This window comes from Oratosquilla oratoria, chromosome 6 (assembly GCF_046742065.1).
Source record: "Oratosquilla oratoria isolate Oo_2021 chromosome 6, ASM4674206v1, whole genome shotgun sequence".
NCBI classification, from domain to species: Eukaryota; Metazoa; Arthropoda; class Malacostraca; order Stomatopoda; family Squillidae; genus Oratosquilla; species Oratosquilla oratoria.
Window position 1 is genome coordinate 84,486,006 of NC_134782.1, and position 20,339 is coordinate 84,506,344.

General features: G+C 44.1%; 1 protein-coding gene across 2 annotated transcripts in view; it reads right to left on the minus strand.

Moving 5' to 3' along the window:
- LOC143026673 (uncharacterized) overlaps positions 1 to 20,339 on the minus strand; it is a 99,761-nt gene that overhangs the window by 64,200 nt on the left and 15,222 nt on the right. For both annotated transcript variants that reach the window (XM_076187469.1, XM_076187470.1), the window contains exons 5-6: positions 13,301 to 13,458; positions 3,357 to 3,532 (exon numbers count right to left, since the gene is read on the minus strand). In XM_076187469.1, coding sequence (XP_076043584.1) covers positions 3,357 to 3,532; positions 13,301 to 13,458 — 334 coding nt within the window. The remainder of the gene's footprint in view (positions 1 to 3,356; positions 3,533 to 13,300; positions 13,459 to 20,339) is intronic.

Below are 20,339 nucleotides of genomic sequence, written 5' to 3' on the forward strand. Positions count from 1 at the left end.
GGATGAGGAAACAATGAAGGTTGTAGAAGAGAAGAAGCGAGCTTTCACAGATTGGTTACAAAATAGGATGAGGGAGTCATATGAGAGGTACAAAGAAAAGAATAGAGAAGTAAAGCAAAAGGTAAAGAAGGCAAAGAGGAGAGCAGATGTGAAATGGGGTAAGAGTATGACAGATAATTTTGAAAGTAATATAAAGATGTTTTGGAAAGAAATTAACCCCTTCCATACGGTGCCGCCTTAGTAGGCGTCATGAGGAGCAAGTGGATTCGCGACGCTGCCATATCGGCGTCTTGATTATATTTATTGTAGTCGCCCCTGTGTTTTTACATTCTCTCAAATGTGCCCTGAATCCCATTCTCTGTGGTTTTCAAAATTCGCGGGTGAAAGAGAGAACGATCGATATAAGCGGTGACTATATTTTATGATGCGAGTATTATTACGACACGTCGTACGGCAGGCATTGGCTGCTGCCCGCAAGATTTAAGTCCAGAGTGAAGTGGTTAAGCGAGGAAGAGGAGGCGAATCAAGTAGAGAAGAAAAGGTAAAAGGTGCAGATGGAGAGATGATAATGGAAGAGAAGGCAGTAAGGGGAAGATGGGCAGAATATTTTAGGGAGTTGTTAAATGTGAAGGAGGATAGGGAAGGAAAGATAGCTGCAGTGGGAAATGCGAAGAAAATGACCGTGATGAGTGAGGAGAATGGAGGAGAAATAAGGAAGGATGAGGTGAAGGCAGTTGTTAAGATGATGAAAGCAGGTAAGGCACCTGGTCTGGATGGATGCCATGCAGAATGTCTGAAAAAGGGAGGTACAGTGATGGTGGACTGGTTGGTGAGGTTATTTAATGTTTGCTGGAGAGAGGATAGAGTGCCAGAGGACTGGAGGAGTGCCTGTATAGTTCCTCTTTACAAGGGAAAAGGGGACAAGTGTGAATGTAGTAGTTTCAGAGGGATTAGCTTGTTAAGTGTAGTTGGGAAGGATTATGGGAGGATCTTGATTGAGAGGATTAGGAGAGGAACAGAGGGAGTAATTGGTGAGGAACAGTGTGGATTTAGGACAGGTAGAGGTTGTGTAGATCAGATCTTTGTGGTAAGACAGATATGTGAGAAAGCTATAGGAAAGGGGAAGGATGTTTTTTGGGCTTTTATGGATCTGGAAAAGGCTAAAGATAGGGTAGACAGAAAGGCATAATGGGAGGTTATGCAGATATATGGGATAGGAGGAAAGCTTCTGGGAGCTGTCAAGAGTTTTTATGGAGTAGTAGAGCTTGTGTCAGGATTGGGGTGGTGCGAGAGGTAAATGCAAGGGTAGTGGGTCAGGGATTGGAGATGGTTAAAGAAAATGGAGAAAAGTGGGAGGTGAGCCAGCTGTTGTTTGCGGACGACACTGCGCTTATGGCAGGATCGGAGGAGGGATTGAGGAAGTTGGTGGCAGAGTTTGGGAGAGTATGTGATAGAAGAAAGCTAAAGATAAATGTGGGTAAAAGTAAGGTGATGAGATGTACAAGGGGTGAAAATGGCAGTAGACTGGAAGTGAGCATTAAGGGAGAGCGACTGGAGGAAGTGGATAGTTTTAGATACTTGGGTGCAAGTGTGGCAGGAAAAGGTGGAGTGAAGGTGGAGGTAGAATATAGATTGAGAGAAGCGAGTAAATGCCTTGGTGGATTAAAAAGTGTAATGAGGAATAGACATTTGGGAATGGATGCTAAGAGGAGACTGTATGAAGGAGTGATTGTGCCAACAGCACTGTATGGGGCAGAAACATGGAACATACGAGAGGAAGAGAGAAGGAGTTTGAATGTGTTTGAGATGAAGTGTCTGAGAAGTATGATGGGGGTTACTAGGCTGGATAGAGTGAGAAATGAGGTGAGGAGGAGAACAGGGGTGGAAAAGGAGCTGGGAGATAGGGTTGATGAAAGAATATTAGGATGGTTTGGACACATGGAAAGAATGAGTGAAGAAAGACTAGTAAAAGAGGTATGGAAGGCAGATGTGGAGGGAGTGAACATGAGGGGACGTCCTAGGATGAGGTGGAGGGATGGGGTGAAGGGGGCTTTGGGGAAGAGGGGAATGTCTGTTGAGGAAGGACGGGAGAGGATAGAAGACGGGGGTGAATGGAGAATGGTTGTATATGGATGATGATGTGATTGCATGAGGTGGAATGGGCAGGGGGGTGGGGGGTGAGGTAGTATGTGTGAGCAAAAGTTGACGCAGCCCGAAGGGATTTCTCCCCGTCCTCTCCTTTTATGCAATGGGGGGACGGAGAGGGGGGGGTTGCCGATTTAATGAAGCGGCCTTGTGCGGATGTGCTGTGTCTTGCGACACTGCTTCTGACCCAGGGCAGTGGACAAGGTGCAGGGATGACCCGTCATCCAGGAGGTGCTAAGATAAGAGGGAGGGTGGAGGGGTGTGGAGTGTATTCAGGGATGGAATGGGTGGAAATGATTTTATGCCTTTCCCTTTTTGGCTACCTCCCTTGTAAGGGGAAAGAAGCCTTGGTATATGTATGTATGTATAATTGTAGCAGAAATATATTCAAGTAGAAATAGACGGTATAATAGGAAAACAAAATAATGAAACAGTAAGTTGATGGGAAAATTCAAAATCAGTACGCGAGAGTAATCACCACGAAAAAAACTTCTATAACAATGAACTACGTTTTCTGCAACAACACAACAATAACGCTCACTATCCAAAAACCAACTGCCCAGTCCTATTAATCACTAGAATTATGTACATCGAACAAAAACACGAAGCTATGACTAATATTTCCCGAAATTCACAGACAGCTCATATCATTGTTACATGACACACACACACACACGTTGCAACAAATTACTGCACGTTGCTGTTCGTTTGCAATTCACGATTGTGCTGCCTATAATTCACTTACAATAATATATATACTGTATGTGTGTGTGTGTACACTAGGGAATTTTTAGGTATCATTTTTACAATCCACTCTGGCAGCACTGTTACACCAACGCTCACTCGCTCAATTTAACGGAAAATTCACTTTAGCGGACTGGACCTTGGCTGAATTAGTTCGTTAAATCGGGCTTCTACTGTACTTGGAACAAATTAGACAAAGAAACAGTGTGTGCAAACACTATTCAAGATTTTAAGAAAAAACTTGATGCTGAAAGATACAGACGGGTCACCACAAGCATAGCTCCCTTCCTGTATAATACAACTAGGTAAATACACAACCTTTTCTTTGCATCCTTCCCAAACTACCTTTCTCAATATTTCATTCCACTAGATATTTACTTGTTTCTTTTACTCTATAACTCATCTCCTCCATTCACTGTCATATAAGAAAAAAAAAACAGAGGTGAACTAATGTCTCAAATTCTCACCTGTAAGGAATGAAGGCTGACACTGGATTGCCAAGAGCAGCAAGTACCTTCCCCAGACCCAGAAGAGACTTGTTGATGCTAACCCCTTCTGAAAACTGCTGCCCCTCCATTTTTGCTTTGCCCACACCTTCTGCACCAGCTAAGTCAACCAGTCGCAAGCTTCTGCATTTTTCTCCCTGGAAAGCCAATTATCTTCTTGTTATATATTGACTGTATATGAACAAAATATAGTAAAACTTCAAAGATCTGGATTTTAGGAAGACCCAGACAAGGATTTTGCTAGTTTTTAAATTCAAATGTTGTCCTGTTCATTCCTTAACATTAACATATCCACACATTTTTATAATTTCTTACAATATTTAATTTAAATAATGTAACAAGTGGACAAGATGCAGGGATTACCTGTCATCCAGGAGGTGCCAAGATAAGAGGGAGGGTAGAGGGTGGAGGGGAGTGGAGTGGATTAGGGATGGAATGGGTGGGAATGGTTTTTATGCCTTTGTTTTTTTTTGGGCTACCTCCCTGGTAAGGGGGAAAAAGCCTTTGGTATATGTATGTATGTAACATAGCCATATATATACATATGAAACAATAACCATGACACAATAAGAAAAGTACAGAAAATACTATAAAATATATCAATATAGGTGTTGGGTGGGTTTACTCTTTGACTCAGCTACCTCCCTTATATGGGGGAAGAGATCCTCTGGAATGTGTTGACATATGTATAATTACCTAACATTAGGGGCTTTGAGCAAGAGAGTTGTTTGTTGAGCAAGGATGGGAGAAGGCAAGAGACTAAGGTGAGTGGATAATAGCTATATGTGGATGATACTCTGATGCCAGGAAGGGAAGGGGGTGGAGAATGGGAGGGAGTGGTTATGTATGAATGATATTTTAATACAGCCCAGAGGGATTTCTCCCCAGCTTCTCTTTTTCCGTATAAGGGGACAGAGGGGGTAGGGGGGTTACTGACTAAGTGAAGCAGCCTTGCTATGGATATACTGTCTTGCTGCACTGTCTCTGACTCAGGGCAGTGGGCAGGAGACAGGGATGACCCATCATCCATGAGGAGCTAAGATGAGAGGGAGGAAAGGGTGGTGGATGGGAGTGGAATGGGTGGAAGAGGGTATGTGCCTTTTGACTTGGCTACCTCCCTTATAAGGGAGATAGATAGACCTACATTAACAATGAAATATTAGAAAAAAATTGGGGTCACATGTGGCAGGAAAGGGAGGAGTGGAGGTGGATGTAAACTGTAGACTGAGAGAAGCAAGTAAGTGCCCTGAGTTATTAAAAACTGTCATGAGAAATAGGCATTTGGGAATGGATGCAAAGAGGAGATTGTGCTGATGGCATTGTATGGGGCAGAGACATGGAATTTAACCCCTTCCATACGGTGCCGCACACGTAGGCGTCATGAGGAGCAAGTGGATTCGCGACGCTGCCATATCGGCGTCTTGATTATATTTATTGTAGTCGCCCCTGTGTTTTTACATTCTCTCAAATGTGCCCTGAATCCCATTCTCTGTGGTTTTCAAAATTCGCGGGTGAGAGAGAGAACAATCGATATAAGCGGTGACTATATTTTATGATGCGAGTATTATTACGACACGTCGTACGGCTGGCATTGGCTGCTGCCCGCGAGATTTAAGTTCCGTACTGAAGTGGTTAAAAGAGGCAGAGAAAAAAAGTTTAAATGTGTTTGAGATGAAATGTCTGAGAAGTATGGTAGGGGAAACAAGGTTAGATAGAGTGAGAAATGAGGAGGTGAGGACGACAGCAGGGGTGGAAATGGAGATGGTAGATAGGGTTGATGAAAGAATATTGGGATGGTTTGGACATATGGAAAGAATGAGTGAAGAAAGATCAAATAAAGAAGTGTGGAAGGCAGAGGTGGATGGAGTGAACATACGGAGGTGACTGAGGATGAGATAGATGGATGAGGTGAAAGGGGTGTTGAGCAAGAGGGGGATGTCTGTTGAGGAAGAAAGGGAGAAGACAGAAGATTGGGGCGAGTGGAGAATGGCTGTGTATAGGTGATAATGGAAGGGAGTGGATAGGGGATGAGGGGGGTTAGGGAGTGGTTATGTGTGAATATTTTGATGCAGCCAAAGGGGATTTCTCCACATCTTCACTGTTTCTGCATAAGAGGATGGAGAGGGGGTTGCTGATTAAACAAAGCAGCCATGCTGTGGATGTGCTGTGTCTTGCTGCCTTGTTTCTGACCCAGGGTGATGGGCAAGTTGAAGGGATGACCTGTTACCCATGAGAAGCCATGATGAGAGGGAGGGAGGGAGGGGTGGTGGATGGGAATAGAATGGGTGGGGAAGAAATGGGAGTGGAATTATGCCTTTTGATTTTGGTTACCTCCCTGGTAAGGGGGAAAAAGCCCTTGGTATATGTATATGTATGTACTATCCCCAGAGCTCCAACACCTATAAAATTGGCACTGCACCCTTGGTTGGAGGTAAGTCTTAAAGGGGAGAGGCTGGAGGAAGTGAAAAGCTTCAAGTATTTAAGGTCCCATGAAGCAAAGAATGGAAGAGTGGAGGTAGAGGTAAATTGGGAAAATGAAAAGTGTCATGAGAAACTGGTATCTGGGGATGAATGCAAAGAGACAACTGTACAAGGGAGTGATTGTGCCCACACCACTTCATGGGGCAGACTTGGAAATTAAGGTAGACAGAAAGGAACCTAAATGTGTTTGAAGTTAAGTGCTAAAGAATTATAGTGGAGGTTATAAGGACAGATAGTGTGAGAAATGAGTTGAAGTAGAGACCAGGGGTGAAAAAAAAAAAAAAAAAAGGCATGTGGAAATTATGAACAAGAGAGGGGGTCGCCGATTTAATGAAGCGGCCTTGCTGTGGGTGTGCTGTGTCTTGTGACCCAGGGCAGCAAACATGCAGGGATGACCCATCATCCAGGAGGTGCCAAGATAAGAGGGTGAAGGGGAGTGGAGTATGTTAGGGATAGAATGGGTGGGAGGGGTTTTATACCTTTGTTTTTTGGCGACCTCCCTTATAAGGAGGAAAAAGCCTTTGGTATATGTACATACATACATATACCAAGGCCTTTTCCCCCTTTCAAGGGAGGTAGCCAAAAAGAAAAAGGCATAAAATAATTCCCACCCATTCCATCCCCAATACACTCCACTCCCCTCCACCCTCCCTCTTATCTTAGCACCTCCTGGATGACGGGTCATCCCTGCACCTTGTCCACTGCCTTGGGTCACAGGCAGTGTTGCAAGTCACAACACATCCACAGCAAGGCCGCTTCATTAAATCAGCGACCCCCCCTCTCCGTCCCCCCATGCAGAGAAGAAGATGGGGAGAAATCCCTTCGGGCTGCGTCAAATCTTGCTCACACATACTACTTCATCCTCCATCCCTCCACCCATTCCACCTCATGCATCAAAACATCATCCATATACAACCATTCTCCATTCACCCCTGTCTTCTGTCCTCTCCCATCCTTCCTCAACAGACATTCCCCTTTTTCCCAAAGTCCCCTTCACCCCATCCATCCATCTCATCCTAGGACGTCCCCTCATGTTCACTCCCTCCACATCTGCCTTCCATACCTCTTTTACTAGTCTTTCTTCACTCATTCTTTCCATGTGTCCAAATCATCCTAATACTCTTTCATCAATCCTATCTCCCAACTCCCTTTCCACCCCTGTTCTCCTCCTCACCTCCTCATTTCTCACTCTATCTAGACTAGTAACCCCCATCATACTTCTCAGACACCTCATCTCAAACACATTTAAACTCTTTCACTCTATGTTCCATGTTTCTGCCCCATACAGTGCTGTTGGCACAATCACTCTTTCATAGAGTCTCCTCTTAGCATCCATTCCCAAATGTCTATTCCTCATTACACTCTTTAATCCACCAAGGCATTTACTTACTTCTCTCAATCTACATTCTACCTCCACCTCCACTCCACCTTTTCCTGCCACACTTGCACCCAAGTATCTAAAACTATCCACTTCCTCCAGTCACTCTCCCTTTATGCTCATTTCCAGTCTTCTGCCACTTTCACCCCTTGTACATCTCATCACCTTACTTTTACCCACATTTATCTTCAGCTTTCTTCTATCACACACTCTCCCAAACTCTGTCACCAACTTCCTCAATCCCTCCTCTGATCCTGCCACAAGCGCAGTGTCGTCCGCAAACAACAGCTGGCTCACCTCCCACTTTTCTCCATTTTCTTTAACCATCTCTAATCCCTGACCCACTACCCTTGCATTTACCTCTCGCACCACCACATCCATGTACAAATTGAACAGCCAGGGCGATATAACGCATCCCTGATGAAGTCCAATCTTTACCTCGAACCACTCTCTCTCTCCCTTTATAATCCTGACAAATGCTCTATTACTCTCGTAAAAACTCTTGACAGCTCCTAGAAGCTTTCCTCCTATCCCGTATATCCGCAAAACCTCCCACAGTGCCTTCCTGTCTACCCTGTCCTAAGCCTTTTCCATACATACATACATATACCAAGGCTTTTTCCCCCTTCCAAGGGAGGTAGCCAAAAAGGGAAAGGCATAAAAACACTCCCACCCATTTCATCCCTAAATACACTCCACACCCTTCCCACCCTTCCTCTCATCTGAGCACCTCCTGGATGACGGGTCATCCCTGCACCCTGCCCACCGCCCTGGGTCAGAAGCAGTGTCGCAAGACACAGTACATCCACAGCAAGGCCGCTTCATTTAATCGGCGACCCCCCCCTCTCCGTCCCCCTTTGCATATAAGGGGAGGACGGGGAGAAATCCCTTCGGGCTGTGTCAAAATTTACTCACACATACTACCCCCCCCCCCACCCCCCCCCGCCCATTCCTCCTCATGCAGTCACAACATCATCCATATACAACCATTCTCCACTCACCTCTGTCTTCCGTCCTCTCCCTTCCTTCCTCAACAGACATTCCCCTCTTCCCCAAAGCCCCCTTCACCCCATCCCTCCACCTCATCCTAGGACGTCCCCTCATGTTCACTCCCTCCACATCTGCCTTCCATACCTCTTTTACTAGTCTTTCTTCACTCATTCTTTCCATGTGTCCAAACCATCCTAATATTCTTTCATCCACCCTCTCTCCCAAATCCTTTTTCACCCCTGTTCTCCTCCTCACCTCCTCATTTCTCACTCTCTAGCCTAGTAACCCCCACCATACTTCTCAGACACCTCATCTCAAACACATTCAAACTCCTTCTCTCTTCTTCTCTTATGTTCCACGTTTCTGCCCCATACAGTGCTGTTGGCACAATCACTCCTTCATACAGTCTCCTCTTCGCATCCATTCCCAATTGTCTATTTCTCATTACACTCTTTAAACCACCAAGGCATTTACTCGCTTCTCTCAATCTACATTCTACCTCCACCTTCACTCCACCTTTTCCTGCTACACTTGCACCCAAGTATCTAAAACTATCCACTTCCTCCAGTCGCTCTCCCTTAATGTTCACTTCCAGTCTACTGCCACTTTCACCCCTTGTACATCTCATCACCTAAGCCTTTTCCAGATCCATAAAAGCCCAAAAAACATCCTTCCCCTTTCCTATAGCTTTCTCACATATCTCTCTTACCACAAAGATCTGATCTACACAACCTCTACCTGTCCTAAATCCACACTGTTCCTCACAAATTACTCCCTCTGTTCCTTTCCTAATCCTCTCAATCAAGATCCTCCCATAAGCCTTCCCAACTACACTTAACAAGCTAATCCCTCTGAAACTACTACATTCACACTTGTCCCCTTTTCCCTTGTAAAGTGGAACTATACAGGCACTCCTCCAGTCCTCTACCCTCTCTCCAGCAAACATTAAATAACCTCACCAACCAGTCCACCATCACTGTACCTCTTTTTTTTTTAAACATTCTGCATGGCATCCATCTAGACCAGGTGCCATACCTGCTTTCATCATCTTAACAACTGCCTTCACTTCATCCTTCCTTATTTCTCCTCCATTTTCCTCACTCATCACAGTCATTTTCTTAGCATTTCCCACTGCAGCTATCTTTCCCTCCCTATCCTTCTTCACATTTAGCAACTCCCTAAAATATTCTGCCCATCTTCCCCTTACTGCCTTCTCTTCCATTATCATCTCTCCATCTACACCTTTTACCTTTTCTTCTCTACTTGATTCGCCTCCTCTTCCTCTCTTAATTTTTTTTCCAAAACATCTTTTTATTACTTTCAAAATTTTCTGTCATACTCTTACCTCATTTCACATCTGCTCTCCTCTTTGCCTTCTTTACCTTGTGCTTTACTTCTTTTTTCTTTGTACCTCTCATATGACTCCCTCATCCTATTTAGTAACCAATCTGTGAAAGCTCACTTCTTCTCTTCTACAACCTTCTTTGTTTCCTCATCCCACCATTCACTACCCTTCCTTCTATTTCCTCCTGTCCTTCTTGTTCAACACACCATCTTTGCACACTTTGTGACTCCCTCCTTGAACCATCCCCATTCCTTCTCCACTCCTACCTCTACTCTATCTTTCACTCTCTCCCACTCCTCTCTCAGCTTCTTCTTGTACTCCTCCTCCTTTTCCTTTTCATTTAAAGAGTTCACTCTAAGCACCTCCCTATCTTTTTCCTTTTCCTCTTTCTCCATCTATCCTCCACTCTCAACTGACCTTCTACCAAAAAATGATCTGACATTTCCCCACCCTCTCCCCTTAGAACATGTACACCATTAACTCTTCCTATTATACTCCTATATACCACTACATAGTCCATTAACACTCTATCTACCACCCTTCCATCCACCACCCTCTCCCATGTGTACTTATGCTTGACTTTCTTCCGAAACACTGTATTTGATATCATCAACTCTTTCTAGACACATTTCCACCATCAACTCTTCACTACAATTCTTTCCTGGAACTCCATACTTCCCCATCACTCTGTCTATTGGTTCATTTCCTACCCTAGCATTAAGGTCTCCCAGTACTATCACACTTACATTTCTCCCTAATCCCTCTATGCACTCATTTAAATCTATCCAAAAACCCTCCCTTTCTTCTACACTCTTCTCACTACCAGGCCCATATGTACTTACAAAAACCCACATCTCCTTTACCAGTTTCACCTTCATCCACATTATCCTTGAAGAAACCTCCTTCCACTCCACTACATGTTTACCTATCTCTTCACTTACTAGTATAGCCACCCCTTCTCTCCCTTGCCCTCTCTTCACTCCTGATAACCTCCCACTTACACTCGCCCTTCCCTCTCAACAATAAAATACATGAACAAAAAACACAAAATTGGCAAAACTTTATCAATACACTTGATCACAAAACAAACACCAGCAAATTGTACAAAACACTCAACAGCATCACACTATCCAACACTAACACTACACGCTCTCACGCAGCAATAATCACAACAACAGATAATCTACCCTCAAACAGACAACAAGCAAACGCACTCATACGTCATTTTGCACAGACGAGCCATCTTACATCTCACCCTGACGACCGACGCACCATTCGACGTAAGAAAGACTTTCCCACAGACTCAGACTATACACCCTTCATAGACAGTCAGACAAAACTCATAATGCATAGTCTCAAGCACTCATCTGCCTATGGCCCTGATAACATAAGCAACATCCACCTAAAACACATTGGACCACAAGGTATACACGCACTCACAAACATTGCAAACTACAGCTATTCACACAACACTATACCCGACATCTGGAAGCATGGTAAAATAATCACCATTCCAAAACCGAACAAAGACCCAACAATCCCAACATCGCACCGCCCAATCACACTTCTCTGCACCCCCTCTAAAGTCATTGAACGCCTAATACTTAAACTTGTCACACCATATATTCCCCTTGCTGACTCACAACACGGTTTTAGGCCACTACACTCCACAAACACTCTTCTGACAAACCTCACACAAAGAATTTTAGATGGCATCAATTCAGATAGGCCCCACCACAGAACACTTCTTATAACATTGGACATTAGTAAAGCTTTTGATGCTATCCCCCGCCACAACCTAACAAATAAAATATATAACACAGACATGCACAATAACACCAAAAGATGGCTGGCCAATTATCTGGCAGGCAGGAATGCTCATGTGTCATATAATGGCCAATCATCGCACATCAGAAACATTAAGAACGGAGTACCACAGGGCTCAGTTCTATCCCCCACATTATTTAATCTATACATGCATGACTTACCCACGCCAGACACCTCAGAAATACAAATCTCTTCCTACGCAGACGACATAACAATCACATGCACACATCGTAACACAGACAAAGCTGCAGAAATAATCCAGCCTTACCTTGACACACTCAACACATGGTTCATCACAAACAGACTCAAAATAGCTCCACCCAAATCTACAGCAACACTTCTCACCAACTGGACAAAAGAACACAAATACATACCTCATCTCTACATCAACAACACTCTAATACCACACACAAACACACCGAAAATTCTTGGTATAACATACGATACATCCATGTCTTTCAAACAACACCTCACAAACATAAAAAACAAATGCACACCTAGACTTAATGCACTTAAGTCAATCACTGGAACAACATTTGGACAAAACAAAGAAACTAATATAACAATATACAAACAATGCATACGCTCAGTGATGAATTATGCGAGTCCTGCATGGGCTCCTAATCTCAGTGAGACACACCACAACACCCTTCAAATCATACAAAACAAAGCCCTAAAAACAATTACAGGCTGCACAAATACATCACCTACAGACCATTTACACCATGAAACAAAAGTCCTCAAAGTCAAGGACCACCTCGACATGAGAGGCACACAAACACTTGCTGCAGCCACCACAAACACATCACACCCGCTACACTACATAGCAGAACACCCACACACACCAAGAAACATTAAAACTACACCCATAGACCTTTATTACACACAGATACTCTCTTCTCTTCCTCCACAACCACCAAATACCAGCCTCCGGAAACATATTCATAATCATATCACTCACCGCTCCATTAACACACTGAAAGACAACACACTGCTGCATGCCAGACCCCCTGATATCCACCCTTCTGAATCCTCTCTCCCACGTAAGGACAGAGTCCACTTGGCCAGACTGCGATGCGGTCACCACCCAGCACTTCTAAGCTACCAGAAGAGGCTGGACGACCGTGTTGTGAACAGCTGCCCAGGATGTAACACTTCACCCCATACCATACAACACATAATGGAAGACTGCATTATACACAATCATGCACGCAAACAACACAACATACACTCTATAAAGGATTTGTGGGAAAACCCAGTTTCGGCTGTGGCCTTCCTTGGGGAGACGGGACTGCTCGGACAGACAGTCTAGGGAACGACAACAACAACAACAACAACTTAGTTTCACTCAAAGCCAACACATCCATCTTTCTTCTCACAAACATACTACCTATCTCTTCCCTTTTACTCTCATCTGTACCACATCGATGCACATTAAAAGACCCAAACCTTAGGGTGCTGTTGGAAAACTCCTAGACCCTCTTATGCCTTTACTCTTTTTTTAGGAATGTCCCCTGTGGGGCTACAGGGAAAAGGATGCCTGGTCACAATCCCCGTCCCTTTTTTCTTGCCTCTTACGATCCAAGTGGAAATACTTGGTGGCAGTATTGTTTTGCCCCCACCACAGGGCAATAAACACAGAAAACATGATCAAACCAGTTCACAGAATCTACGGGTAACTCATGTACAACTAAAAAATATATAAATATATATAACCAAGATGCCAATGTGGGCATCCTCATGTACCACTTGCGCCTCATGACACCTGTGTAGGCGTCATTGTACCAAAGTGGAACATTATATACAGTATATATCTTCACTTCATATACAAAAATCCTGAGGTAACAAATCTTCAATACAAACTAAAAGAATACTATTACTAACATCTTTGATTGTGAGTGAGATGATGGCATGGGAGCGTGAAGAATGCTGATTGAGTGCTGTTGCACTTACTGCCCTGTGTTTGCTGCCTTTTTCCAAGATAGAAGAACCTTCTCCAATACTGTGCACTTGTTCCTCCACAACATTCACAGGAGTAACACCTGTATGAAAGAAAAGTAATTAGTTTACCTCAGGACAGCTGGAGGTGATGTGCATTAAGTTACTGTATTCTAATTCTGTTAACATTATGTATAGATGTACTGTACAACGAAAATTGATGTGTCATTCTGTATGTGTGTGCGTACATGCATGTAACAGGCGTGAATCTTCTAGAACAATCAAATTGCCATTTGTTTAATTAATTATCATTTATTTTTGTAATGCGAAAGTTGAATAAATGAGATAGATTATCAATATTATCAAAATTGAATTATTGTATAACTGAGATTGGATGTATGTAAAATTCTGTGTACAAGGAATGATTGTGGAAATTAAAATTAATGAGTAGCAACCGCCTTTGGGCACGCTATGCCAGCGTGAAGCCACGTCACGCACGGAGTTAGTTAGAGGCGAGTCAGCATTGAGAGAGGTTAACGAGTGAGTGAGAGTGTTTGTGCATATTTCTTGTACCTTGAAATAAACTTGTGAACGCCGAACGCTATCTTCATTACTTCCACCTTATTTATTGAACCTACAATTAATGGTGGCGACGTGGGATACGAGATACGAACAGTTACGAAAGGAGAAGTGAAAATTTCCCACCCACCCTACCCACAGAAGATTCTACATGCAATTCCAAGCTTCTGCCGACGTCCCTGCTGTGTCTTACAACAGTGTGCAGACCTCTGTGACCACAAATTCCTACAATTCCAATTCTCAGCCCTGCAGACAGCATTAGAGAATTCACTTCTAGGGACACCTCACCATCGCTACCTCCACCCACATTCGTCTACCAGTACCAACGCGTCCCTGCCTTCTCTCCATACTCTCACTCCTCACCCTCCAAGCTCGCCCTCCTTCGCTACCACAATAACAGGAAGCTGTCAATCACTCTACACTTGAGCTCACAACAGGGATATCGCTGTCAAGCAAGCGATTCCTTCCCTTCTCCACCCGTCCACACAGGCAAACAGCATCTGGCTTCTTCTCCACTTCGCCAAGTGGACTTCTCTACACTTCCCCTAAGTGGACTTCCGGCCAAGTGTTGAAATCCTTTCTGCTCTGGTGCCTTCACGCCAAACAATGTCCCCACCTTCCACTTCCAACCACCACTGCTGTAGTTGCTGAGCATGACCTCCTCCTCCACCACCGCGGAACCCAAGCTTTCACCGAATTCCTTGGTCCCTTCCGTGTCCTCGCACTAGAACCTACAAACAAAGTCAAAGTAAAACACATTCAGACACAGAATCCATCATGCATCTGGACACCCTTAAGCTTTTCTCTCGAGGTGTAGACTGTGACAATGACCCTCCGACTCCCACAGAACCCCTTCCTTCCTCCCCTCCCATTTCAACATCCCGTCTCCCACCCATACAATCTTTGCAGACGTCATACTTCTTGAACTTTCAAACCCTTATAGCTGCCAAAATGTTCTCAACTACCATCCTGTCCAATCTTTCATGTTATTCCATGTATATATATAATGTTTCATATGCCTACATGTTCTAATTCAATATATCTTCATTAACCCCTTCCATACGGTGCCGCACACGTAGGCGTCATGAGGAGCAAGTGGATTCGCGACGCTGCCATATCGGCGTCTTGATTATATTTATTGTAGTCGCCCCTGTGTTTTTACATTCTCCCAAATGCGCCCTGAATCCCATTCTCTGTGGTTTTCAAAATTCGCGGGTGAAAGAGAGAACGATCGATATAAGCGGTGACTATATTTTATGATGCGAATATTATTACGTTACGTCATACGGCTGGCATTGGCTGCTGCCCGCGAGATTTAAGTCCCGTACTGAAGTGGTTAAAGTTCCATTGTATGTCGCTGGGGTCAGCTCCTGATAGGTGCCCAAGCATTTATTGTATTCTAATTCTGTTAACCCCTTCCATACGGTGCCGCACACGTAGGCGTCATGAGGAGCAAGTGGATTCGCGACGCTGCCATATCGGCGTCTTGATTATATTTATTGTAGTCGCCCCTGTGTTTTTACATTCTCCCAAATGCGCCCTGAATCCCATTCTCTGTGGTTTTCAAAATTCGCGGGTGAAAGAGAGAACGATCGATATAAGCGGTGACTATATTTTATGATGCGAATATTATTACGTTACGTCATACGGCTGGCATTGGCTGCTGCCCGCGAGATTTAAGTCCCATACTGAAGTGGTTAACATTATGTATAGTACTGTACAACGAAAATTGATGTGTCATTCTGTATGTGTGTACATGCATGTAACAGGCGTGAATCTTCTAGAACAATCAAATTACCATTTCTGTTTAATTAATTATCATTTATTTTTGTAATGTGAAAGTTGAATAAATGAGATAGATTATTAATATTATTGGACACATGGAAAGAATGAGTGAAGAAAGACTAGTAAAAGAGGTATGGAAGGCAGATGTGGAGGGAGTGAACATGAGGGGACGTCCTAGGATGAGGTGGATGGATGGGGTGAAGGGGGCTTTGGGGAAGAGGGGAATGTCTGTTGAGGAAGGACGGGAGAGGACAGAAGACAGGGATGAATGGAGAATGGTTGTATATGGATGATGTTGTGATGCATGGGGTGGAATGGGCAGGGGATGGGGGGTGAGGTAGTATGTGTGAGCAAAATTTGACGCAGCCCAAAGGGATTTCTCCCCATCTTCTCCTTTTATGCATGGGGGGACAGAGAGGGATGTCGCCGCTTTAATGAAGTGGCCTTGCTGTGGATGTGCTGTGTCTTGCGACACTGCTTCTGACCCAGGGCAGTGGACAAGGTGCAGGGATGACCCGTCATCCAGGAGGTGCTAAGATAAGAGGGAGGGTGGAGGGATGTGGAGTGTATTGAGGGAGGGTGGAGGGATGTGGAGTGTATTCAGGGATGGAATGGGTGGGAATGATTTTATGCATTTTCCTTTTTGGCTACCTCCCTTGTAAGGGGGAAAAAGCCTTGGTATATGTATGTATGGATCAAAATTGAATTATTGTATAACTGAGACTGGATGTATGTAAAATTCTGTGAACAAGGAATGATTGTGGAAATTAAAATTAATGATTAGTAACTGCCTTTGGGCACGCTATGCCAGGGTGAAGCCACATCATGCACGGAGTTAGTTAGAAGCGGGTCAGCATTGAGAGAGGTTAACAAGTGATAGTGAGAGTGCTTGTGCATTGAAATAAACTTGTGAATGCCGAACACTATCTTCATTACTTCCACCTTATTCATTGAACCTACAATAAAGTGCCATTACTCCCCCTTTAAACCTTGCCCTGACAAAAATCAAAGGCTTTTTCCCTTTACAAGGGAGGTAGCCAAAAAGAAAAAGGCATAAAAACCATTCCCACCCATTCCATCCCTAATACACTCCACTCCCCTCCACCCTCCCTCTTATCTTGGCACCTCCTTATACATATCTATCTACCTATATACCAAAGGCATTCCCTGTTATAAGGGAGGTAGCCAAGTCAAAGGCACACACCCACTCCCATCCACCACCCATGTTTCACTCTCATCTTAGCCCCTCATTGATGAAGGGTCATCCCTGTCTCCTGCCAAAGTCATAAGCAATGCAGCAAGACTCAGTTAATCCACAGTAAGGCCGGTTCACTTAATTGACAACCCCCTCTCCATCCCCTCATGGAGAAAATAAGGAAGACAGGGAGAAATCCCTTTAGGCTGCATCAAAATGTCATCCACACACACACAGTCAGTCGAACGGATCAAACATGTCTAAGAACGCTCCACAAAACAGCGCTAATCCAGCTATTTCTTGACTGAAAACTGCCGAGTTACCTAGTTGTAAACAAATCGGAGGGGGGCTATGTCCAGTGGTACCGAAATATAGAAAAGAGATTTAAGTGTAACAAGGACAGCAAAATTAAGGAAAATGGATGATAAACTAACTTATACAGAGACCACTAACAGAAGACTGAATATGAGTAAGTACGAAACACCATTGGGAGTAGTCAGAAAGAAATTTTGTAACATAGATAGCCCTTGATACGAAGACGAATTATTTCATGGATTCAAAGTAGAAAGAGGTTTCGAACTCAAAAATATATTAATAAATACATACATACATATACCAAGGCTTTTTCCCCCTTTCAAGGGAGGTAGTCAAAAAGAAAAGAAAAAGGCATAAAATTATTTCCACCCATTCCATCCCTATATACACTCCACTCCCCTCCACCCTCCCTCATATCTTAGCACCTCCTGCATGACAGGTCATCCCTGCACCTTGTCCACTGCCTTGGGTCAGAGGCAGTGTCGCAAGCCACAGCACATCCACAACAAGGCCGTTTCATTAAATCGGTGACCCCCCCTCTCCGTCCCCCCCATGCAGAGAAGGAGAGGATGGGGAGAAATCCCTTCGGGCTGCGTCAAATTTTTCTCACACATACTACCTCACCCCCCACCTCATACATCACAACATCATCCATATCCAACCATTCTCCATTCACCCGTCTTCTGTCCTCTCCCGTCCTTCCTCAACAGACATTCCCATTTTCCCCAAAGCCCCCTTCACCCCATCCATCCACCTCATCCTAGGACGTCCCCTCATGTTCACTCCCTCCACATCTGCCTTCCATACCTCTTTTACTAGTCTTTCTTCACTCATTCTTTCCATGTGTCCAAACCATCCTAATACTCTTTCATCAACCCTATCTCCCAACTCCCTTTCCACCCCTGTTCTCCTCCTCACCTCCTCATTTCTCAATCTATCTAGACTAGTAACCCCCATCATACTTCTCAGACACCTCATCTCAAACACATTCAAACTCCTTCTCTCTTTCTCTCTTATGTTCCATGTTTCTGCCCCATACAGTGCTGTTGGCACAATCACTCCTTCATACAGTCTCCTCTTAGCATCCATTCCCAAATGTCTATTCCTCATTACACTTTTTAATCCACCAAGGCATTTACTCACTTCTCTCAATCTACATTCTACCTCCACCTTCTCCTGCCACATTTGCACCCAAGTATCTAAAACTATCCACTTCCTCCCGTCGCTCTCCCTTTATGCTCACTTCCAGTCTACTGTCACTTTCACCCCTTGTATATCTCATCACCTAAGTTTTGCCCACATTTATCTTCAGCTTTCTTCTTTCACACACTCTCCCTAACTCTGTCACCAACTTCCTCAATCCCTCCTCCGATCCTGCCACAACCGCAGTATCGTCCACAAACAACAGCTGGCTCACCTCCCACTTTTCTCCATTTTCTTTAACCATCTCTAATCCCTGACCCACTACCCTTGCATTTACCTCTCGCACTACCCCATCCAGGTACAAGTTGAACAGCCAGGGCGACATAACGCATCCCTGATGAAGTCTCACCTTTACCTCGAACCACTCACTCTCTCCATTTCTAATCCTGACACATGCTCTACTACTCTCGTAAAAACTCTTGACAGCTCCCAGAAGCTTTCCTCCTATCCCGTATATCCGCAAAACCTCCCACTGTGCCTTTCTGTCTACCCTGTCCTAAGCCTTTTCCAGATCCATAAAAGCCCAAAAAACATCCTTCCCCTTTCCTATAGCTTTCTCACATATCTGTCTTACCACAAAGATCTGATCTACACAACCTCTACCCATCCTAAATCCACAATGTTCCTCTCCTAATCCTCTCAATCAAGATCCTCCCAGAAGCCTTCACAACTACACTTAACAAGCTAATCCCTCTGAAACTACTACATTCACACTTGTCCCCTTTTCCCTTGTAGAGTGGAACTATACAGGCACTCCTCTAGTCCTCCAGCACTCTACCCTCTCTCCAGCAAACATTAAATAACCTCACCAACCAGTCCACCATAACTGTACCTCCTTTTTTTTTTTAGACATTCTGCATGGCATCCATCCAGACCAGGTGCCTTACCTGCTTTCATCATCTTAACAACTGCCTTCACTTCATCCTTCCTTATTTCTCCTCCATTTTCCTCACTCATCACGGTCATTTTCTTAGCATTTCCCACTGCAGCTATCTTTCCCTCCCTATCCTCCTTCACATTTAGCAACTCCCTAAAATATTCTGCCCATCTTTTCCTTACTGCCTTCTCTTCCATTATCATCTCTCCATCTGCACCTTTTACCTTTTCTTCTCTACTTGATTTGCCTCATCTTCCTCTCTTAATTTCTTTCCAAAACATCTTTTTATTACTTTCAAAATTTTCAGTCATACTCTCCCCCATTTCAAATCTGCTCTCCTCTTTGCATCCTTTACCTTGTGCTTTACTTTTCTCTTTTCTTTGTATCTCTCATATGGCTCCCTCATCCTATTTTGTAACCAATCTGTGAAAGCTCAATTCTTCTCTTCTACAACCTTCTTTGTTCCCTTATCCCACCATTCACTACCCTTTCTCCTATTTCCTCCTGTCCTCCTTGTTCCACACACCATCTTTGCACACTTTGTGACTCCCTTCTTGAACCATCCCCATTCCTCCTCCACTCCTAGCTCTACTCTATCCTTCACTCCCTCCCACTCCTCTCTCAGCTTCTTGTACTCCTTCTTCTTCTTCTTTTTTTTATTTAAAGAGCTCACTCTAAGCACCTCCCTAACTTTTGTCCTTTTCCTCTTTCTCCATCTATCCTCCACTCTCAATTTACCTTCCACCAAAAAAATGATCTGATATTCCTCCACTCTCTCCCCTTAGAACATGTACATCCTTAACTCTTCCTATTATACTCCTATCTGCCACTACATAGTCAATTAATGCTCTATCTGCCACCCTTCCATCCACCACCCTCTCCCATGTGCACTTATGCTTAGCTTTCTTCCAAAACACTGTATTTACTATCATCAACTCTCTAGACACATCTCTACCATCAACTCTCCACTATGATTCTTTCCTGGAACTTCACATTTCCCAACCACTCTGTCAATTGGTTTATTTCCTACC